The sequence below is a fragment of the Trichosurus vulpecula genome, chromosome 4 (assembly GCF_011100635.1).
Source record: "Trichosurus vulpecula isolate mTriVul1 chromosome 4, mTriVul1.pri, whole genome shotgun sequence".
Lineage (NCBI taxonomy): Eukaryota > Metazoa > Chordata > Mammalia > Diprotodontia > Phalangeridae > Trichosurus > Trichosurus vulpecula.
In genome coordinates this window covers 65,500,521-65,524,862 of record NC_050576.1, presented here as the reverse complement: position 1 = coordinate 65,524,862, position 24,342 = coordinate 65,500,521, and the positions used below count along the sequence as shown (strand labels likewise).

Genomic DNA, 24,342 nt, shown 5'->3' with positions numbered 1-24,342 from the left:
AATGGGGAAAGGAACCCCATGTACAAAAAAAATTACAGCAGCTCTTTCTGTGGTGGCCAAGAATTGGAAATTGAGGGGATGCCCATTAATTGGGGAATGGCTGAACAATGCAGAGAAAAGCTAAGTTTTATATCCTGCAACTTTGCTAAAGTTGTTTATTACTTGAAGTAGTTTTTTTACTTGATTCTCTCGGATTCTCTAAGTATACCATCATATCATCTGCAAAGAGTGGTAGCTTTGTTTCTTCTTTGCCTATTCTAATTCCTTCAATCTCTTTTTCTTCTCTTATTGCTAATGCTAACATTTCTAGTACAATATTGAATGATAGTAGTGATAACAGACAACCTTGTTTCACTCTCGATCATATTGGAAATGCTTCTAGCTTATCTCTATTATATATAATGCTTGCTGATGGTTTTAGGTAGATGTTACTTATCATTTTAAGAAACACTCCATTTATTCCTACTCTCTCTAGTGTTTCTAATAGAAATAGGTGTTGTATTTTGTCAAAAGCTTTTTTTGCATCTATTGAGATAATCATGATTTCTGTTAGTTTTGTTGCTGACATGGTCAATTATGCTGATAGTTTTTCTAATATTGAAATAGCCTTGCATTCCTGGTCATAGTGTATTATCCTCATGATGAGTTTCTGTAATTTTTGCTAATATTTTATTTAAAATTTTTGCATCTACATTCATTAGGGAAATTGGTCTATAATTTTCTTTGTGTAAGGTATTCTTAAAGCAGGAGATCTTAACTTTTTTATACCTGTTGTGGATCCCTTTAGCAAGTCTAGTAAGGCCTATAGAGTGGACCCCTTCTCAGAATGATGCTTTTAAATGCATAAAATAAAATATACCAAATTACACAGGAAGAAAGGAAATAAACATTTATTAAATGCTTACTATGTACCATACTCTACAAATATTATCTCATTTGATTATCATAATAGCATTGGGAGACAGGTGCTATTATTATCCCCATTTTACAGGTGAGATAACTGAAGCAGAGAGGGGTTTAATGACATGCCCAGGGTCATACTGTAAGTTGCTGAGACTGCATTTGAATTTAGGTCTTCCTGATTCTCAGCCCAGCACTCCGTCTACTGTACCACTTACTGTACTTGCTCTTTTTTCTTTTTTTTTTTAAATTTATCTTCCCCAAATTACACGTAAAAACAATTTTTAAACATTTTTAATTAAAGTTTTGAGTTCGAAATTCTCTCCCTCCCTCCTATATCTGACATTGTATACCTGCTTTTACCATAGATGGTACCTACTGTACCACTTTTTGCCTTTAAAAAGAAACTAATTATGCTGAAATACAGTTATAAACTTTTTTTTTCAAAGTTCATGGACCCCAGATTAAGAACCTGTGTCAAAGTCATATGTAACATGTTTATAAAACAACTTGCACAGAACAGAGGCAGGGCAAAGGATGATTCAATATAATAAAAACAAAGGTCTAAAAGTGAAAATGAAGGAACATAAAATAATAGACAAAACAATGGATACAGTCAAAACAAGTTAATGAATAAAAGGAATGTAGATAGGATGAAGAATTAAAAAAACCGGTAAGTAAAACAAATGAGATAATGATGCCACAAATGAAATATTTAAGCCTTAATAGCTTAAAACTGCATTAAGCCTTTTGAGACACACGGTACTACAAAGCTCTCTGCTAACATTAAATTAATGAATTCTAGCATAAGATGAAGATAGTTGGGAATACCCTACTGAGACACACTATAGATGCATTAGTCTGAAGGGCTTAATCACCACATAAAAGCAGGGGTGAGTCTTCAAAGAGGTGGAAAAATGAATCATGGCAAATGTTTGATGGGCTTTCTTTTTCCATAAAGAATCCCCGAAGCTCCTAATGTAAACCCTCCTTTTTTCTCCCTACCTCCTGTACAGAAAAAAAATCTCCTTTGCCCTTGAATTCCGGGTCTTTAAACGCCTCTCCTTCTGTCCTTCAACAAGGACATTCCATTCCCTACCTGTATTATCATTATCATCCCCAACGGTTCACAAGCATCCGATGGGGATGACGGAAGAGGAGATCGCCCTCTGTCTGACCCTGATGGACATCCTCCTGCGGACAGGTGTTTCTCGACGGCTTATCTCGCACAAACTGCAGCCCCCCGCCCCCCCCCACCATGACCCCCACAAGCAGATAAGTGGAGACGGTGTGTGCACGAGGGGAGAGAGGGTGGAGTGGACGGGACCACCGCGTCTCAGCCGACCTCTAATTATGCCGCGTGCCCCGCCAGGATGCAGCTCCCCTGACTGGGCATCGAAGCCGGCGGTGGCGGAGCCGCCGAGCCCTAGCACCGGGTGGCTCTGCCCGCCGGCCTCTGGGGTCATCGATGCACTCGGCGATCGCCGCCGCCTGCGCCGCAGCAGCCCCGCCCCCTCCTCCAGCCTGGCCTGCGGAGGAGCGGGGAGCGCCGAGCGCCTGGATGCTCGCTGGTCCGAGCGGGCGGCGGAGGAGCCGAGCGGCTGACGCTGGGTCCGCGCCCGCGGCCATTTCCCCCTCCCCTCCTCCCCTTCCTCCTTCCTCCCCTTCCCTCCCCCCCGCCCAGCTCAGCCCGGTCAGGCCTGGCCCGGCCTGGCCCGGCTCCGAGGGGCGACGGGAAGGCTCCGGCGGATGCCCAGGTACCGGGGGAGCGCTTATCTCGATCCACGGGTGGCGGGGTCGGGAGGGTCACTGCGGACGGAATCTCCGCTGGCCCCAACGGCCAGTGCGGGCAGTCCCCGGCGGCCGTCCTCTGGCCGGGGATGGGATGGAGACCGCAGGCAGAAGGTGGGGGCGGGCGTGGGGGCAGCGATCGCGCAGCGGGGAGCAGCTGGGCGGGCGGTCCTGGAGGCACCAGGGGGAGGGGGCGGCGGGGCTCGGCCCGGCAGCTGAGAGCTGATGGGAGGGCGCTCGCAGCCTCACGTGCGGTGAAAGCATCTTTTGGGGGGATGAAATGGGCTGATAATGACCGAGGCCGCCCGGAGAAGTGCGGAGAGCGCTGGAGCCCAGGCGGACTTGGGTTCAAGTTCCCTCTAAATCCCCGTCTTAGAGGAAGCCTTTCCTAGCCCCCCTTACTTCCAATTAAGTAAAACAAACGAGATATACTACAAATGAAATACTTAAGCTCTAGTAGTTTTAAACTGCATTAAGACTTTTGGGGCACACGGTGCACATAAAGCTCTTTGCTAACAGTAAAACACTACGTAACTTTTAGCTATGATTATTATTAAGAATTAAAGAATTCTGGCACTCCTGATCATTTCCAGTTTTTCCTGTCCGTAGCTTGTTTTGTACATAGTTGGTTGCTTGTTGTCTCCCCCATTAGACTGTGAGTGCCTTTTGCCCCAGAGCTTAACACAGTGCCATTGTAGCCGCTTAATAAATGTTTGTTGACAGACCGACCAATTTACAACTGGCTGTGGAACCCTGGGCAAGTCACTTAACCTATAGGTGCCCCAGGCACCTCTCTTAAGTTGCTGGGAATAGTGGAAGTTTTGAGAGAGGAAGTTCCCTCACCTGGGGGTTCTGAAGCCACGGCTGCAGAAGATTAATAATGAGCATTTATTTAGCGCTTTTAAGTTTTGCAAAGTGCTTTATTGCTGACATTTTGACATTCAGTAGTCACTGAGGTAGGTGTTGTTAATATCCTATTTACAGATAAGGAAACCGAAGTGGAAAGAAGTGATTTGCCCAGGGTCTCTGGGCAAAGTATATGAGGCACAATTTGAACCCGGATCTTGCTAATTCCAGCCCTAATCCTCTGTGCTTCGTTGCTTGCCTTAGGCATTGTGGGCCAGCCCTTATTCAACCTTACTCTTTGGTAATAATGTGTCACCAGTTGACTTGCTTGGTAAATAACTCACCTATCATTTTTTCTTCATCGCATTTCTGTGAACCGGAAACTAAAGATCTTAAAGGAGGATAAAGAGGAAAGACTGTAATTTTATAGGAGCTCTTATCCTAGAGGAGAATTTAGAGATCGAAGGGACATTGGAGCTGGTCGATTCCCACCCCCTTATTTTACAGATGAGGAAGTTAAGGCTCAAAGAGATGAAGGATAGAGGCAGGGTCTGAACCCAGGCTGTCTGACTCCATAGCCAATGTTCTTTGTACTATAGTACCCTGATGGCTCCCTAATCTAGCTCATAAGAGTGAAGTTTTATAAAAATGTTACAGGGTTAGGGGGTTATGTTCTAGGGGATTTGGGGGATCATAATAATAACCTGGTTCTTTGTCATATTTAAGATAGTATTGAGGCAGCAGCTAGGCAGTGAGTAGAGCACCAGCCCTGGAGTCAGGAGGACCTGAGTTCAAATCCCACCTCAGACACTTGACACACTTCCTAGTTGTGTGACCTTGGGCAATTCACTTAACCCCAATTGCCTTGCCTTCCCCCTTCCAAAAAAAAAAGATAGTATGACAAGTTATATGTTTATGAATTGGTAGGCCTTACCCAATAGTCCCCCCTCTCCCATCCTGCCTTTTGAAGAAGCCTTCAGATACCTGGTTGTTTAATCTATATTTCTTTATCCAAAAAGTAGTGATATGCTACTGATACAAATTACAAGTTTTATGAAAATATATTTAGCCCAGGGAAGATGGCATAAGATTATAAATTTCATGCTAGAAGGGACCTCAGGGGCTTTCTAGTCTAATACTTTCATTTTAGGGATGAGGAACCTGAGGCCCGGGGAGTGACTTGCCAAAATGTGGTTAAGTAAGTAGCAGAACTGATTGCCTTACATTTCAACCATACTGGCCTACTTTCTGTTCCTCATCCCCCACATTCCTTCAGGCTCTATACAGGTTGCCTGCCCATCTTCTCTGGAATACACTACACCTTGTCTACTCCCTCCCCTGCCCCTTTCTCAAAATCTCTGGATTTCTTCCAATTTCAGCTCCAGGGCCATCTCCAACCTTAGGCCTTTATCCACCCCTCCCCTCACTCCAGCTGTTAGTGTATCCCCTTGTACTTACTTTGTATATATTTTCTATTTATTTATATGTTTAAATGTTATTTTTCCTGACAGACTGATCTCCCTGAGGAGCTTGGCACAGTATCTGATACATAGTAAGCACTTGATAAATGCTTGTTGATTGTCAGAGGGCAAAGACTGTTTCTTTTCCTGTTTTTGTAACCTCAGCTCTGATTATGGTATCTGGCACTTATTAGGTTCTTCTTGTTGTTCAGTCATTTTTAGTTGTGTTTGTCTTCATGACCCCTTTTGGGGTTTTCTTGGCAAAGATACTGGAGTGGTTTGCCATTTCCTTCTCCAGCTCATTTTACAGATAAGGAAACTGAGGCAAACAGGGTTAAGTGACTTGTCCAGGGTCACACAGCTAGTAAGTGACTTAGGCTAGATTTAAACTCTGGGATATGAGTCTTCCTGACTGCAGGCCCAGTGCCCTGTACACTAGCTGCCCATATTAGGTTCTTAATGTTTATGGATTTAATGATTGAACTGAGATTTGAACTCATTCTGACTCCAAATCCTTAACAATCAACAATATTTGCCATCATGGTTTATCTATGAATTAAAGTGAAGCATCTCACAGCATTCTCTGCACATTAAACTAGGTTTGTTGTGGCTTAAATATCAAATACTAACTGCCTCTGTTGTAAGAGTTATTAAAGAAGTTGAGAAAGGGATGGAGGGGAGAGAAGCACAGTATTTCCTACCTTTGTGGAACCTGGGGCACCTTTTGGCAATGGAAGTCAATTCAACAAGCATTTGAGTGACTAACTGTGCAAGACAATGTGTTAGTAGCTTTGAGGGTTCAAAGACGAACAATACAGTTCCCCTGTAGAAGACACTTACAATCTGCTTGGGAGGTTTACACCTTAAAAGTTATGTTGGATACATTGTTGTATAGCTAGAGTCTAAGTGCCCAAATTTAGTCATTTTTGTATAAATTCCTCAAACCATTTGTTTGGTATTTGCAGACAAAACAATTTATGGAATGATTTTCACTTTTGATCTTTCAACTGATCATTAGGGAGCTGTATTGAAATTATAACTAATATCCTAGCCGACTTATGTCTAAAGTAAGGAAAGAGAAACGAGAACGCTGCAGGGATTTTTCCTGTTAAACATTGTGTTTCCAAGTCATTTCCTCATTAGGTTCCTTTAGCATTAAACATTTAAACTAATGGAACTGGTTCCTTTTAACCACTTCCATTTGTACTGGGTTAGGTAGCCCACCAGTCAATTCAAGCATTTATTAAGTACCTGCTGTGTACTAGGAACTGTGCTAGGTACTAGAGATTTAAATACAAAGAATGAGATAATCTCAACTCTAAAGTAGCTTACATTCTGACCAAGGACACAAGTGTACACACACACACACAAACACAGGTATATGTATATGTATGTATCTACAGAACAAACACAAGGTAGTTAAGGAAGGAGGGTACTAGCATTTGGGAGAATCAGGAATAGGCTTCACATGGAAGGTGGAGCTGGAACTGAATCTTTAAAAGGCCAGGGATTCTATGAAGGGGGGAGAGCTGTGTGTGGGGGGTGGGGTGGGGGGGGTGGAGGGGGAATGAATTCCAGGCCTGGTGGATGGCTTCTACAAAGACAGCAGTGGGAGATGAAGCTTTGTCTCTGAGGAATGGAGAGAAAGCCAATTTGACTAGTATCCTTTGCTACTTTTTGCTACTCTTCTCTGCATATGCCTACCTTGCCTAATCCTACTCCCATCTTTGCCCCAGGAGCTTTGACATAATTTATGATGACAATAGTTGGATTTTATGGTGCTTTTGGCTGTGGAAAAGGGGAGCCTGAAGGTGTTGGTATATTAAGTATTTCCTCGTTACACTGGCACATTATCTTGGGAAATAGTCGCTTTCATGAACTAGAAGAGTCTTCTAATTTAGACAACAAAAACTTCCCACAAAACAAACTTAAATCTCTCCTTGAGTTAGATATGTGGTGGTGATCTAATTGAGGATACAGGACACTTAGGTCATTCAGTGCAACTTTTGACTCTTCTTTGTCAGTCAGATACTTAATTATATTCATTTAAGGAGTGACTTGGGGATTAGATGGAATAGCATGAAGACTGATTAAACAGTTCTGGAAATTAATGTTTTTGAATGTTTTTAACCTGAACTCCATCCTCTGATTAAAATGTTTCAATCTGTTCCACAATTAAGTCAGATTTGCATTTGAGGACTTTAAATGTAACCTGATTCATATCTTCTTCTGACTTCTATGTTTTGCTTATTCATACAGAAGATCCTTTTGTGGAAGTGAAGTCCTGCATTTGAAAGAATTATACACAGGACACTAAACAAGAATGGGAATTTTGATTTTAAGATACATGTACATAGAATAGACTAAACTTCATGATTTGCTAATAGTTTGTTGTTTTCTCTTTATAATTTATGATCAAGCCCATGTCTGCCCAAACCAACAATAATTCTCAGTTTTATTACAAATGATACCTTATAAAGTTTTGCAGTTTACAGAATGCTTTCACTTACATATGCATGCTGTCCCCAGTGCTTAGCAGAGTGCCTGACACATAGCAGGCATTTAAATAATGGTTGTTGAATTGAGGTTAAGGGAGTTGTATACATCTAGTGTCAGTGACAATATTCATATCCAGGTCTTCTGAGTCAAAATCAAGTGCACTGTCTAATATATCACATTCCTGCCTCCCTTTGGAGGAAAAGATTTTCTACATCATTCAAAATTAATTAACCACAAATTTGATTTTTTTTTGTATTTAAATTTTTTTAAAAATTTTGAACTTAACAAATACCAAATGAAAAAGGTATGGCCATATACATACATACATACATACATACATACATACTATATATATATATATATATATATATATATATATATATATATATATATATTAGAACAGAAAATGAGAATTGTGCAAGAAACAGCAAATCTCTTATTATGCACAACTATGAAAAATGTTACTTTCAATGCCATCCTACATGTCCGTGAGTCTTACTGGCCTTCATTCTTTTCTGTATATTTTAAAAATTGCTTCAGTGACCTTTCCTTCCTTTTCATTTTGAGTTCCTTCTCCCTAGGTCCACTGCCCTTCCTATTCCCCACAATTCAAAACCAAAACCTATTTTTACAGGTGTAGTCAAGCAAAACAAATTCCCACATTGGCTGTAATAGATAATGCATGTCTTATTCTGAGTAGTCTGTGAAAGATTTACCTTGAGCCTATTACCTGTCAGGATGTGGGTAGCATGCTTCATCATCAGCCCTCTGGAGTTAGTTATTGCTTTGATTAGAACTCTCAGGTCCTTCAAGTTTGTCCTTGTAATGTTTTTGTTATTATATCAATTATTTGGCAGGTCGTCAGTTCATGTGATCTTCCCAGGTTCCTCTGAAACCATCCCTTTTATTGTTATAGCACAATAGTATTTCATTACATTAACCTACCATCATTTGTTCAGTTATTCCCCAACTTTTGGACACACTTTTTTTTTTTTTGCTACAACAAAAAGAATTGATATATTGATATGTCTATACATACACGCACATGGGTCCTTTTCCTATTCCTATGATCTCTTTGTGGCCTGAGATTAATTGTATCTCTGGATCAAAGGGATGTGCAATTTGGTAACTTTTTGGTCCTAAATCCAAGTCATTTCCCAGAATAGCTTAATTATAGCTTCACTAGCGGTACATTATTGTTTTCCCACTGTTTTTCCCACTGTCCTTCTAACAACTGTCATTTTTAGTTTGTCATTTTTGCCAACCTGATGAATGTAAGGTGACATCTCAGTTACTTAAGTTTGAATTGTATTGGGCAGCTAGATGAAGGCAGTAGAAAGATCTCTGGGCCTGGAGTCAGGAAGACCCAAGTTCAGATTTGACCTTGGATACTTACTAGCTCTGTGATCCTGGGCAAGTTACTTAATCTCTGTTTGCCTCAGTTTCCTCATCTGTAAAATGGAGATAATAATAGCACTTACCTACCAGGGCTGTTGTGAGGATCAAATGAGAAAATCATTGTAAAGCATTTAGCAGTGCCTGGTGCCCAGTAAGTTATATATATGTGTGTGTTAGCTATTTATTATTATTAATGTTCTTTGTGTGTGCGATGTGTTGTTCAACTTTAGTTCATGTGACACTTGTTCCTCCCATCCTTTTCTCCATGTTTTTATAGTGTTCATTTCTTGCTCCCCTATTATGTGAGACAGTGAGTTCTTTTCCCTTCCTTCTTTTCTCCTCAGTATATTCCCCTATCCCTCCAATCATCTTCTAAGATCATCAGAACCACCTCCAGGCTCTGCCTGCCTATTTACCTTTCATTATGACAGTCAAAGACATTAGGATTATGAAAGGACACCTTTCTTTTTTCTCTTATTAGAATGTAAACAATTTATAATCATGTACTTTGGAAGTGATCAAATGAATTTTCCTTTTGATGTTTCCTTTGATCCAATGTTTGCATTTCAGAGTTTCTGCTTAGTTCTAGCCTTTTCATCAGGAATGATTGGAATTCGTTGTTATTTTTTTCCCTTGTAGGATTAATACTCAGTTTTGTCAAATAGGTTATTCTTTGTTGCAAGCCCATATCTTTTGCATTTTGGTATATTGAATTCCAAGTTGCCTTCTTTATAATGACAGCTGCTCTATTTGATGTGATCCAGATTCTGACTCTTGGGGACTTGAATTTTTTCTTTTTTGCTACTTGTAATTTTTTTTTGACCTGGCAACTTTGGATTTCCGCTACATTGTGCCAGGAGTTTTCATTTTGGGGTTTCAAGACATAATTGTCAGGGAGCCTGATGATTAATTATTAGATTATTTCTTCTTGATCCTTTCTCCTAGGTCATTTAAAAAACATTTCTTTAGCACTTAGACTTACTCTGTGTCAGGCAGTGTGCTAAGTGCTAGGGATATGAAACAAGACAGTTCCTGTTCTCGAAGAACTTACATTCTAATTATGGAACACAGACTTAATGAAGAATTGGAAAGCTGGTGGAGCAGGGGGGAGGCAGAAGGTACCAGTGCAGGGAGGTAGAGCAGAATGGAGAGTGGGTTGAAGAGAATGAGGGTAGCATATCTGGGCCTTCCCTAGCTAGGGAGGATCCAGGAAGGGATTCACTAATCAGTGAGTTGACCTCAGGGTGGAGTCATCCCGTAAGGGTGAAGCAGCTGATGTGGAGGTAGAAGGGGCAAAAGCCAGAGGTGAGCCAGAAATGATAGTATAGTGGACTCTTATCCACTGAGTTTGAATCCTACCTTAGGTACTTACTAGTTTGTAACCTAGGACAAGTCACTTAATTTCTCTCTGCCTCAGTTTCCTCATATGTAAAATTAGGACAATGACCTGCCTCCCAGGGTTTTTGTGAGAATCAAATGAGATAATATTTATGAAGTGCTTTGCACTTCACTAGTGTTTTTTTACTACTGTTACTGCTACTACTACTACCCACTACCACCCACAACTACCAACAATACTGCTACTACATTTTATTCTCTTATTTCAGTCTTTTGATTCTGTGACATTTCTTTTTGTCTTGTGGCCAAATTTTCTTTTTGGCCCCTTCTAATATATAATGAGTTCAGTTCTTGGGTAAGGTTTATCATCATCTCTTCTAAGCTATTAATTCTCCTTTACCTAACTGTTGTTTTCTTTAACATTTTATTTTATATCTTGTTTCATATGTTTGATGTACTGTTATCCTTTTGGCTGGAAAAGTCTTTTCTCTGAGGCTGCCCTTGGACTCGTGAAGTTGCTCTCTTCTTCAGTCCATAGGACTTCATTCTGATCAGCATTTTCTTCTCATTAAATGTAACTTCAGCCTTAGTTTTTAGATTGGGATTTTGTGCTTAGTTCATACTTTGATTCCTCTTGTGCCCTTGAATGATGTGGGAAGGCCCCATTCTTGATGTGATGTCTAAGACTTAATCTCACATTTTTTCAGGAATTCCTGGATTTTGCACAATTCCAGACCTGGGCTTGGCTCTGTCCCTTTCTGTGAATCTGACCAGCCCTTCCCCATGCCCCTACCCCCATGTTGTTTATTGTGCTTGTAGCTTTTGTAGGCCTCCTGAAAGACCTCAGGTGCTGTGCTACCCTGGCCCTTTCTCCTCCTGTGCTGCTTGCTGTTTTTTCTTGTGCTTATTTATGTAAGTGTGTATGCACACATATACATGTATGTATGTGTGTGTGTATACATATCTCTTCAGAGTTTCCACAGGATTCTGAAAAAGGGTTCATAGCCTTCATGAGACTGTTAAAGGGTCCCACATGTCAGAAAAGAGGCTCATTTTGTATCAAGCCTGAGAGATGTAATAATGCTGGGCCTTGTTTTCTGATCTCTGTGGTAGCATTCAACTCTAAAATCCAATGATCTTCATTTTAGTGTTATGAGAAGCAATAGAATAAGATGGAGGGATGGAGAGGTGGTAAATGTAGGTTTGGGATAAGGTGTAATCTGAAAAAAACAGGTAATTTTTTTTGAAAGCTGAATAATTTTTAAAAAATTATTCACAAGATTGTGTTCACATGTGGACAAGGGAAGACTTGGGTGGATGTTAAAATGTCTTATGAAGGTTAAACCTTTCAGATTTACTCTATCAAATCTGTGATGTAGTTAAAAGTTTCACATCAGCTGAACTCATCAACACACATTGATTTTTTTTCTCTTTAAGGTGGTATATATCTGCCTCTTAAAGTTTGGAAAAGGAAAAAACTTTTTGAGTAATAAAGATGCCTCCTAAATTCAAGCGCCATCTAAATGATGATGATGTCACTGGTTCTGTGAAAAGTGAAAGGGTAAGTTCTTTGCAAGAACCTTTAGAAAATAGTAAATCAAAATAATAGTTATTATTGGTATTTTCTAAGTCATTTGGTCTAGGGAACAAAATTAAAAGTATTTGACTATACTAATTAATTTCTTATCTCTTATTGGTGTTTATAACAAAGTGTATGTAGAGTAGTGAATTCCTTAACTGAGATGCTACCATCATTATGTATCATAATTTCATACTGACAGATTCTTTTTAGTTTTTTTAAAAGGTATATAATTACCTAATTTTTAAAAGCAGATTATGTAACACCTAAATTACTAGTCTATTTTGAGAACAGTACATGAAAATTGCACTTATATCTGAAAATCGTGAAGCATTTTAAAAGCAGACATTTTGAAATGGATTGTTAAGTAGATTACTTTTTTAGCGGGCACTTAAATTCCTGTTGAGGAAGTGAAGGCATTCATTTATCTCTTTTTATTGATCCACCTGGCTGATTGAAGTCCTTATCGTGCAAAGATTTTAGCTCAACAAAGCAAAAATTGCCCTGCCCTTGTAATTTTTGTTATCAAGTAAACATCAAAAGAAGCTTCTAGTGTGTACATGCACAATTTACTGTTTTTATCATTTAAACCCTTAATTTATCTATTGTTAAAGGGCAGAGGATGGTGATCCCAAACTCTACACAGGGGTGACCACCTAAATTGTCTGTTTTTTAAAAAAAATATCTAGGTCCAGATATAAATTTTAAGTCACCCAGCCACCAAGTAACAATACAGCATTCCAAGAAAATAGTCTAACAGTTGCCGTTTTAAAAAAAGTCATTTCTTTGTTTGAAGGGTGACTTAAAAGTATGACTTATTTTTCTTTAATCAGACATACCAGAAGCTTGTATGAAAAAGAGTGTTGTTCTTTTAAGTGGTTTTCTTTTGAGGTTATACACTTATTCTAATACTACTTCCACCCACACTTCAGAAAAAATGTGAACTCTTCCCTTGGAACATCGTCTTTGCAAGTTTAGGGAACTAAAAAATCAGGTTTGTGATTTTTATGGTCATACCTTGTTTGAGATTTAAAAAAAAAAAGAAAAAAGGTATAACTTGCTCATACATCATATTCACTGGATTTTGTCTCAGAAAACTTGCCTGTTTCTAAATATCAAATGAACCTTCAAAGGATAAAAGCACCATTAAGGATCTTTCTAAAAGATGCATTGAAGGCTCTGAAGGCAATTCCAAAAGAGGAGTTCTAAGAAAGGGAAGAACATTTATTTCCTAGAACATGCCAAACTAGATTGTTAGCCAAATAATTAGAAAGAAGGGTTGTCTGTAGTCTTCAGAAATCATGGTTGAATATAAATTAATAATTGACAATAGAAATCAAACAAGCATTTAAAAATTAATCTTGTTGGCAAAGAAATATTTTAAAGCCTATTTTCTTACTAAGATCATATTTAATTTTTTTTAATTCAATGCAGGGCTTTATAGGAAAATTTGTTTAAATTTTAGACTCATATCTGTGATGTAAGACATATTAAAGTTTGAAGGCTAAAGAATAAAGTTGCATTTTCTAGAAAGATAATTGTACCATATCTCAGTTACTTCATTAAATGCTTTATTTTGCAGAGAAATCTTTTAGAAGAAGATTCAGATGAAGAAGAGGATTTTTTCCTGTAAGTATTTTGTAAGTCTCTTGCTATACAGAAATGAAATCTGTTCCATCCCATTTTGGGGATAATTGGCAAACTGATATTGTTTAATTTTAGTACGTTCTAATTACTTCATTTAGTTTTGCTAATCTCACCTTCAGGAAATTTTTTTTACCATCGTACTTTTCAGTTGCCCTTTTTTTGGAAGTAGTCTTAGGTTCAATACGTTTGGTTTTTGTGAAGGTTAATATTTTGCAGTTAATTAATGACTTTATTTATTAATACTTTAAAATTTTCTATTCTGTTCTCCATATCAATAACTTTTAAAATTATTTCCTTCTGATCTTCTTTAGGACCATTCAATTCTAGCATCAGTTCCTCCCAAGATTTTAAAAAATTGCTATACATTTTTTATTTCCATGTGCAATTTTCTGCCAATGTTAATTCTTCCTTAAATGTGATATCCATTTAAGGGTCTCAGGATTATTGTGTGGTGTTTTCTTTTTCCATATTCATTGCTTTTAGTGCCTTAAAGCCTTTACTTCAATTGATGAGCAACTTATTTGTACTATTTTGGAGCTCTGATGTCTTATTTTGGGGGAAATTCAAGCATTTTTGTCTGAATTTTTAGCAGTTTTGCTTCTCATTGTTGCTTCAGTTATTTTTGAGAGAGACATTAAGATCTCTGCACCCTTGCAACTCTCATTGTATGATCTTCTCTGTATTGAGGAGACTGTTTTGGGAAGGAGAGCATGGTTTAGAGAAGCCTTAATAGAAGTTTTAAAGAAAGATAGATCTGGTATGTCTAAGTTTGAAGTGAAGTGGATAAGGCACCGTGGAGGAGGGTTTTTTGAGAATATGTATAGGTATGTACAGTGAACATCACCAAGCTATTTCTTATTTTTTTCCTCAGTAGTACAAATCATGTTGGTATATGATGGTGAGCTTTTGGCTGTGTTTTCAAACCTTTAATACCCACCCTGTCCCACATGTTCCCTAGAATTTGCCACATTTACTTGTAATGTCCAGTGTGCAGTGTAAGTGTTAAGTATATTAAAGAGATAACTTCAGAAGTATTGCCATATTTGTATCTTTCATACTGTCATGTAAATTTCATGCTACTAGTTATCATATATAACACGTTTTGAAATTTTTAATCTTTGAAAGGAATCATTTCTTTACATAGTTCTGCTATCTAGCATTTTTTGACTGAAAAGAGTGGTGAATTTTCCTTTTCCTAGGGCATATTTCTAGTTACTCAGCTTATCTCTTTTACAGTTACTGATACTCTTTGATTTATTCCTTGTGATGTTTTGAAATCCATTTACTAGAAGCAACAGTGCATAATTAATTATAATTATGTGCATCTAATTCCCTAGAAATGATAACATTAATATGAATTGTCTAAGATTGGGTTAGCAATGAATATGAATGAAGTACAAGAATAAATTAAGTGTGGTACAACTCCAGATGTAGCAGAAGAATGCCATTTCACTACATGAAATGACTTAGCTGTACTTAAAATAAAGCTTTCATTTATAGATTTTGTCTTTTAAAATAATAATCATTGTTAATGTCTACTCTTTACTTTGATTTCAGAAGGGGCCCATCTGGACCAAAATTTGGACCTCGGAATGACAAAATTAGGCAGTAAGTTCTTGAAGTACTCATCCGTGAGATGATGTAGATTTGCTTATGATGAATCCATGTTGACATAAATCATCCTTTTATCATAATGGCCTCATCAATAATACTTTCACAGAGTTATGTCTGCTTATCATTTTACCAGTGTTGAAAAAATTAAATTCCAGGTGTGTGATTTTTTTTAAAAAAAGATTACTAGGTCAAAGAAATGATTTTTTTTTCCAGACAAATATGTTAAAGGTCTGCTTTTAAATAGTATTTTAAAACATCAAAGATTCATGATTTCATTGGTGTGGTTATTCCTTCCATTGGTATAACTGTATACATGCTACATCTTAATTAACAACAAAAAAAAGTCTTTATCTGATTGCCAGCCTTCTGGTGATTAAGCATTTCCAAATTTAGCTAGGCTAATTCTTGGACTACAGTTTATACTCAAAGCCTTTCTACTTGAAAGATCTTAGTAGAGCTTACATTGTACTGGCATAGCATTTGAGAACCCGGAGCTACTCCCATACCATGATGAGGCATCTTAAGAACTTTCTTGGGTGTTTTAAACATTATTCCTTTAAAAATCTGAGATCTTAGTTCCCCCTTTCAGAATTGCATTAGGAGGATATTGGATTTATACTTTACACATTTAAAGTTTTTTTTAGTCAGTTATTTCCCCATCACTAACTAGTTCTGTGACTTTAAATAAATAAGTCTCTCTGAGCTTCATCTTCCTCATTTATGAAATGAGATAGTTGGGCTTGCTCTAAGGCCCTTCAAGCCATAGTTAATATTCTGTTTCTTTCTTAAAAGTAATTTTTAATTAATATTTTTTTACATCAGTGCAACTTCTCCCAGTATTTCCTCCCTTCCTGTTCCCAGAGAGACATCCTGTATCACAAAAAAAAAAAATCTTAAGAGAAAAAAAATCAGCAAAATTGATCAACACATAGAAATAGTCAGAAAATATATGCAATATTACACTCCCATGGACCTTTAACTTCTTCAAAGGAGTAGGGTAGGGGTATGTTCTCATACCTCCTTTTTGAGGCCATGCTTGTTCTTTGTAATTTTACAATATTTACTTTTGATCATTTTGTAGTTGTTCTTTCCATTTACATTGTGGAAGTTATTGTGTACTATATATTATTTTGTGTAATGTTGTATATATTGTGTGAATATCATTTTCTTGACTGCTTACTTCACTCTGCATCAGAACATGTAAGTCTTTCTATGCTTCTCTGTATTCATTATATTCATCATTCCTCATAGTGCAGTAAAATTCCATTACATTAATGTAATATTTGTTTAGCCATTCCCCAATTGATGAACATCTGCTTTGTTTCTGATTCTCTGTGTTGTAAATATTTTGATGTATATAGGAGCTTTCTTCTTAGCAAGTGACTTCTTTATGACAGAAGCCTAGTAGAGTGATCTCTGGGTCAGAGGGTATGAATATCTTAGCAATTTATTTGCATAATTCCAAATTGCTTTCCAAAATAGTTGAGTTGGTTCATAGCTCCACCAGCAGCTCACTAGTGTGTCCATCTTCCTGCATCTCTGCAATACTGACTTCCCATCTTTTGTTATCTTTGTCAATTTGTTGGGGACAAGGTAAAAATCTCAAGGTTATCTTGATTTGCTTTTCTCTCATTATTAGTACTGAATTGGAACATTCTTTCATGTAGTTGTTAATAATTTGCAATTTGAGAATACCACTTATCTCTTGGAAAATGCTTTTGTTCACATATGTGTACACATTTGTATGTATAAACATTCATATATTGGCACACATACGTACATGCATATGTGTATTAGTTGTCTATATATCTTGGATCCCAATCCTTTATCTGAGAAATTTGATGCAAAGACGTTTTTCTTATTTGACTGCTTTCCTTCTTGTCTTAGATGCACTAATTTTGTTTGTGCAGAACCTTTTCATTTAATCAAGGTTATATTTTTTTTTTATTTTTGTCTCTAGCCCTTGTTTGGTTAAGAATACATCTTCTACCCATAACTGTAAAAAATGGATAGTCTGCTTTTTTTAAAATGTTTTTATGGTATGTTCTTTAATATTAAGGTCACATATTCATTTTAAATTTATTGTGGAATGTAGCATATGATGTTGATCTAAGCTTAATTTCTGCCATAACTACTTTCTGGCTTTACCAGCAGGTTTTTTTTTTTAACAAATAGTAGTTTTTCTCTTAAGTAATTTATGTTTTCTAGTTTATTGAACACAATGTTAAGTTAACATTCTATGTTTTGAATATTTTTCTCATATCACTGTCCTTATGTGAGTGAAGAGAAGGGCATGGATGCAAGAAATTTGGAGGCAGATTTGACATGATTTGGCACTTGATTGGATGTGGGATAGGGGATAAAAAGAGGATCAAGGCTTAATGCCAGTGTTGTGAATTTGTGTGACTAGAAAAATGATCATCTAGAACAGACAGAAATAGGGCAGATTTAGAGGAAAATTGGGTCTGGGAGAAAGAATTCTGTTGTAGACATGTTGAATTTGAGGTGCCTATGGGACCTGCAAGTAAAGATGTCTAGTGTGCAGTTGGTAATGTGGGACTTGAGATTAGGTAGAGATTAGGGATAGCTAACAATTTGGGTATTATCTCCGTAGAGAAGATTGAGCCCATAGGAGGGAGCTGAAAAGCTCCCCAAGGAAAAGAGTGTTTTGGAGGAGAACAGGACAGAGTTATTATAGGCAATTGAGATAATGTTAATACTTCATTTATAGTTAAAGGGCACTTTTTTGCTTAATAAAAATCTACTTTACCAACAGTATTGCATTTGATCCTGACAGGAATACTCTGAGAGAGTATATGGATGAGTGTGTGTGTGTGTGCTTGTGTGTGTGTGTGTGTGTGTACATACATACATGTATGTGTGATATACATATATGTATACGTGTGTGTGTGTGTGCGTGTGTATAGCATATAGATGAGAACACCAAGGTTCAGAGGTTAAATGACTTACCCAAAATCACAAGCTAGGACATGGTGGCCTTCGTACTCAAATCTAGGCTTGTGATAAAAGTTTAGCGCTCTTGTCACTCCACTTTTCGCCTCCGGATTAATTGTTTTGAGTCAAAAAGTTTGAAATGACCAATACCATGGACCCTCACCAAACATAAATGCTCAGAGCCCTCTTCGTCATCTCGCCAGCCTTACCCACACACCTCTGTAGCATTTGTCCCTTCTATGTATTCTTTGTGTATAATTGCCTCTACCTTATTATTTACTTGGTATTTCCCCATTATAACCTAAGCTCCTTGGAAATAAACAAGGACTATGTTTTTACCATTTTTTTTTGTATCTCCAGCACAGAGGCCAGAGCTGGACTCATGAGAAGTGCTTAATACTTAATAAATGATTGTTGATTGATTTGCCTTTTGCTCCAGCTGTAGGAGAGGACTATGGTCCTAAGGAGATATTCAGCTGCTAAATTTTTTGTTCTCTCTTTAGGCAAAATTATGTAGTCAACAATATTTACAGTTTGTTTTTTCCTAGAAGTATAAATTACAATTTGACACCAAATACATCCTCATATGAAAATCTCAGGTGTTTCCCCCATACTTGGACTTTAAAAAATATTAGCTTATATTACCTTCTTACATCTCACAGTGATTGCATCGTTACCTAAATTACATGCAACATTTTCCAATGGAAGCTAATCGTGTGATTTTTAAAATTATTTGTGTTGTGAAATTAAGACTACTTATTTATTTTAGCAGATTATATTTGCCCACACTTTTATTAAGCAGTTGAGTAACTGGGAAAAGCTGCTGTCTTTTATGAGGTGGTTTTTACCAACTCAAGAAGTCAATATAACTGCTAAGTCTAAATTTTTCCAGTGTTTGAATTGTACATGAAGGCATAACTTAAGGGTTACCTAAGAATCACTTAAATTAGGCTGCTTTTCCAACAACATCTTCCACAATTTACAGAAAAGGGAGAGAGCGCAAGGGTTAGTTGAGCCAAAGGAAAAAGTTATAAAATAGAAAAGCTGTTTTGACTTCTACAATCTACAGTCTTGTTGTTCCTAAATACCCTTTGTATTTTAAAAAGTACATACATAATAGACTTTTCCCACTGAAGATAAATGATTATTTTGTTCCAGTGCATTTACTATATTGGAATTTTCTCAGTGATATTTCAGTTCTCATCCTACACACTATCAATGAATTTAATACCTTAGAACTATTTCATACACATTGACTCATATAATGCTCAGAAGTAATGTTTAAATTCCACCAACAGTGTAATGAATTTAAAAATTGCTGTTCATATCTTAAACTAAGAATCACATTTAGTACTTTTTTTAAACTTTTGGTAATTTTCAGAATTTTGGATCTGAAAAGTCATACTAAAATTCAGCATAAACTTTCCAATGAAAATTTTAAAAATATTAACTGCAGTAATATTAAACATTTGGTTTAGCTCAACTCCAGATTCTTTATGTGATTAAAATTTACATAATAAAAGGTCAAACACCAACTTTTTCATTTTTAGCTCTTTGGATATTGTTTCTTTTAAATAATGGAACAGTTTTTTGTGTCTTAGTAAGGATAGTAATATACTTAAACATTGTACTGGAAAGAGAAGTAATTTTCTGTTGGTGAGTACAAGTCTGGGCAACAAATGTTTGGAAAGGAAGAAACACTATTTTTTTTAAATATAGAGGAGCTTGTATGGACACTGCATTGTACTAAAGAAGAGACAGCATATTGTAACTCAAGGGCATTGCTAACCAAACTTGGCCCCAAAAAAGAGACAGGAGAAGGCTCTTCCCCTTCTTCTTTATAGAGGGTAGGGCCTGTGGATGTGGAATACTGTATATGAAATCAGACATTTTTGATATGTTGTTTTTTATACATTTAGTGTATTGCTGGTTTTTCTTCTTTGTTATATAAGGGATGACTTTCTGGGAGGGGGAAGGGAAGATACATTGGGAAAACAAAAGTCATGGAAAATCAAAATAGATAATCTGGACTTTTATGCTTCCTAGCATTGCCACATTGCTTCGTGTCATGGAAAATCTTTTAGCTACTTCGGTGACATTTTCCTTAGTGATGGACTTGAACTAAATGATTGTTAAGGTTCTTTTCAGCTCTAGGATGTTACAAATTCTGTTATTTTGCGATATTTTACTTATACAAAGATTATTATTGGTAAACATTGCTCAAGTGAAGGAAAGAAAATTACATCCATCAGCTATAGACCAATGAGATTGCCTGGTCTGGTGAAATAACCAAATGTGTAATTAAAGTGATGGTTAGTGATCATCTTAAAAAGGAAACAATACTCACAAAGAGCCTATTGATTCAACAAGAATAGAGGATACATAGATTTTAGCAATATATTTGATGAAGTCTCCTGTGCTATTCTTGTAGAAAAGATGATAGTTCAATAAGATCAATTTGGAATTGGCTGAATTGCCATACCTGCAGAGTAACCATTAGGGAACTTAATGTCACCTTGGAAGGGTTCCTTCAGTGGAGTGACCCAGGGAGGGAACTATGTTTTTTGGCTTTGTATTGCTTAACGTTTTTATCAATTCTTGAATGAAGGCATGATGTCATATTTACCAGATTTCTGCCAAGAAGACCCACAAAGGTCGAACCTTATTCACCTTCATATGTTTGATGTTTCAGCAGTTAGTTGTTTAGTCATCTAGTTGTTTAATGAGAATTATCCTCATCTACATTTTATACAACCTCTCCCTTTTTGATATCAGACCACTTCTATTTGTGGAGTTCTAGCTAAGTGGCTTAATGGATAAAATGGTGGCCCTGGAGTCAGGAAGACCTCAGTTCAAATCCAGCCTTAGACATTTACTAACTGGGTGACCCTGAGCAAGTCACTTGACCTGTTTGCCTCAGTTTCTTCAACTGTAAAATGAAGATAATAACAGCACCTACCTCCTGGAGTTGTTGTGAGGGTGAAATGAGATAATATTTGTAAAGTGTTTAGCACAGTGCCAGCACTATTTAAATGCTTCTTCCCTTCCTCTCCTGTTCCCCTTATACAGACCTTCTATGTCTAGATTAAGGCTACAATAAATTTTTATAAATGTTTATTGATTACTATTCCAAGGTGATGCCATTTTGAGAAGAAGTTAACCATTGCTTCAATGATGAAGTGGGTTTTTTTTTTTTAAGGTATATACCCACAGACATTGTGCAAAGAAAAAATAGACTACGTAGGCAATGTTGAAAAAATGAAAGGAAATTTGATCATTATTACCTTATAATACTAAAGTAACACTTTGCCAATTAAATTCTGTGTAGTGCTTAATTGAAGAGAATATCAGATAAAAATTAACAAAGCTACCATACTGATTGCTTCAGCCTAGCAGGGAACAACAGTCTACACTGAAAGGGCACAGGATTACAGTAGAAAGAACACTGGCCCTAGAGTGAAAGGACCTAGGTTCAAATCCTACCACTGACCTGACCCATGTGACCTTGGGTAAACATTTAACCTCTAAACTTCAGCTTCCTCATCTCTGTAATGAGAGGATTGGTGTAGCTTGCCCCTGAGGTTTCTTTGAGCTGTAAATCTATGATTCTATGAAAATTTTGTGGCATATATGATATTTCCTATATGACTATGATTTGTGGTACCATGACATAGTCAAGAAAATAAGGGGATCATCAGTACATCTGGAGATACTAGCTTTCTCTCTTCTTGCTCTGAACTGTATGATCGAACTCAAAAAGAGTTACTAGAATCAGCTGAGAAAAATTAGCACTGGTGATACATCACCCTATGAAATGGCCTTATGTATGAAGGAAATATCCTAATTAACAAGCTGTTGTTAAAATATTGTTGGGGCAGCTAGGTGGCACAGCGGATAGAGCACTGGGCTTGGAATCATGAAGACTCATCTTCCTGAGTTCAGATCTGGTGTCAGACATTTACTAGCTGTGTGACCAAGTCACTTAACCCTGTTTGCCTCAGTTTCTACATCTGTCAAATGAACTGGAGAAGGAAATGGCAAACCATTCCAGTATCTTTGCCTAAAAAACCCCAAATGGGGTCATGAAAAGTCACACATAACTGAAATAACTGAACAACAACAACATTATTGTTCTCTTAAAGTTTTTGTTCTGATGAATGTAAACTCTATTGCTACTTGGAAGGCTTTTATTCTTTTAGATAATACAAGTTTTTTCTATCGATAAGTTCACAAAGATCCTATTATGATGCTTTTATAGTTTCATTGGGATGACCCTAGTTCTTGAAGGCTATTCTAGGATCTTGCGAGCTAGAGAGTTTTCAAGTATAGTCCTGGTAGGAAACCATTTTCTTTCTGAAGGTCAGACTAAATATGGTGAGGCTCGTTGCCAGGAGATTGGCCAGTAAGTAATTAATTCTGTGGCCTTGGCCACCCATGAAACAAAAGTGCAAAGTTGACCTCAGTCCTATATGCCCGACATCTTCCATTTCTGAGATGACAGTGAAAAAGTGGCAGAAAAGCAAACAAGCTACTAAGAATCATACCTTTTTTAAGGCATCTGTAAAGACTGTTGGTATTCTGAATGTGAGATCTTTGTCCAACAACCAGTGAGTTGGCATAACAGTGGACAAACTGAACCGTATCAGCACTGCATTTTTCTAGATGAAACCAAAAGATAAGTGCAGATAAATAGAGGGATGGCCCAGGTTTGCTTCAAAAAGCAAATAGAAGAATTAGCAGAATTGATTTCATTGTGCAGCAAAAGCCAACAAGAAACATAATTTCTTGGGATAATTGGTATCATTTTGCCACCACACTCATTTGCAAAGAGGCTGTCCCTCAAGTTCTACACCAACATTAACTGCAGGGCATGAAGAGGTTGAAAGAAAAGTCCTGTAAAGAATTTGATAAGATTGTGGTCTGCGTGTTCTTTCCCCCCTTAGAATGTAAGCTTCTTGTGGGCAGAGACTGTTTTTGCCTCTTTTTGTATCCCCAGCACTTAGCACATTGCCAGGTTGGAACATAGTAACTGCTTAGTAAATGCTTGTTGGCTGACCATGAGCCTCGTTGGAACTGTTAACTAGAGTGAAGTGATGGGTTTTGTACTACTTTGAAATTTGAAGGACATTAAGCAAATGTATTCTTTCAGCAGGTAGAAACAACTAAAGTTAGCACAGTTTGATTTATGGACCCATGATTTCATTAGTGCGAAGTAGTGGTCAAAGGATTTTGTATTTAATCTTAGAAGTGATATGGAATTTATTGAGGAGGGGACAGTGACATGATAGAATTCCCACTTAGGAAAATCACTTTAGTGGATGAATGAGAAGAAGGCAGAGTTGAGAGATGTTACAAAGGTGAAGTCAATAGGTCTTGGATTTATTAATTGATCGATGAAATTCCCTCTACTTAATGTAGAAAATTTATGTGACTGGAGATAGGTAACTATTCTACAACTTACTACCTTAGAGTTGACTGAGGTCAATGAGAAATTAACAAGATAGGCTAAAATATAAAGCTGAGTCAAGTTCCCCACCCTTGTCCACTATCCTTCCCAACCCTCTCTTAATCTCCCCATCTTTCCCTGTTCTGTTTCTTCCCCTCAGTGGCAACCTCCTGAACAGTGGTGGCTCAAAGTCTCCCGCCCCCCTGCCTCAATTTTGTGGTACTTGGCTCAATACCAGAATTACTGGTTATAGCTCTGGGTTTAGATTGGGGAAAGGTCTCTTTTCAGAAGTAGCATGCCAAGTTTCCATCATTCGTTCACTTTTTCTCCTTAGTATGGATGAGCGACAGGGAGGCAAAATAGGCATGCCAGACAATCTTCAGGATCCTTTTTAGCTCTCTTCCCCACTGTAGATTATCAATACTACTGTTGGCATGAGTGATTGAGTTAACTATCCAGAAATGATTAAAACCAGAAATACTTAAGTATTTGCAGTGGAAATGTGAGTCATTTTTATTGGATCTTGTGGTAGACAAGAATATTCTTTTCCCACTTTGAAACTTACCAAGTATACCCAGAAGAAAAATAGTTCATTGGCCACAAATGCATTTGCTTGGGAGAGGGTAATGACCATCCTAAAGTTACATAAACTGTAAAGTACAACTACTGGATTTTTCTTTCTTATTCCATAGAGCCCCTTTTAAGTAATATAAAGCATAAAACTCAGAATTTTTGTATAAATTATTGCATGACTTTGCGATTTCCAGCTTTTAAAGTGAGCGTATTTCTTTTCTACACCCAAGAGCTGAATTTAGTGGTTACATAGCTGACTTTTGAAAGTAGCTTAGGAAGGGGGACACATTTTATAT

At 37.3% G+C, this 24,342-nt stretch overlaps 1 protein-coding gene across 4 annotated transcripts in view; it reads left to right on the top strand.

Annotated features, from left to right (window-relative positions):
* The first annotated feature begins 2,441 nt into the window (after positions 1 to 2,441).
* Positions 2,442 to 24,342, top strand: part of VAMP4 (vesicle associated membrane protein 4) — a 42,129-nt gene continuing 20,228 nt past the window's right edge. The window contains exons 1-5 of one of the 4 annotated variants that reach the window (XM_036755911.1): positions 2,454 to 2,657; positions 5,049 to 5,089; positions 11,670 to 11,793; positions 13,394 to 13,440; positions 15,016 to 15,066. In XM_036755911.1, the coding sequence (XP_036611806.1) occupies positions 11,728 to 11,793; positions 13,394 to 13,440; positions 15,016 to 15,066 (164 nt within the window). In that variant the 5' untranslated portion in view covers positions 2,454 to 2,657; positions 5,049 to 5,089; positions 11,670 to 11,727. Of the gene's footprint in view, positions 2,658 to 2,787; positions 2,806 to 5,048; positions 5,090 to 11,669; positions 11,794 to 13,393; positions 13,441 to 15,015; positions 15,067 to 24,342 lie in introns of those variants that run through there. The other 3 variants (XM_036755910.1, XM_036755913.1, XM_036755912.1) reach the window with 3 other exon arrangements.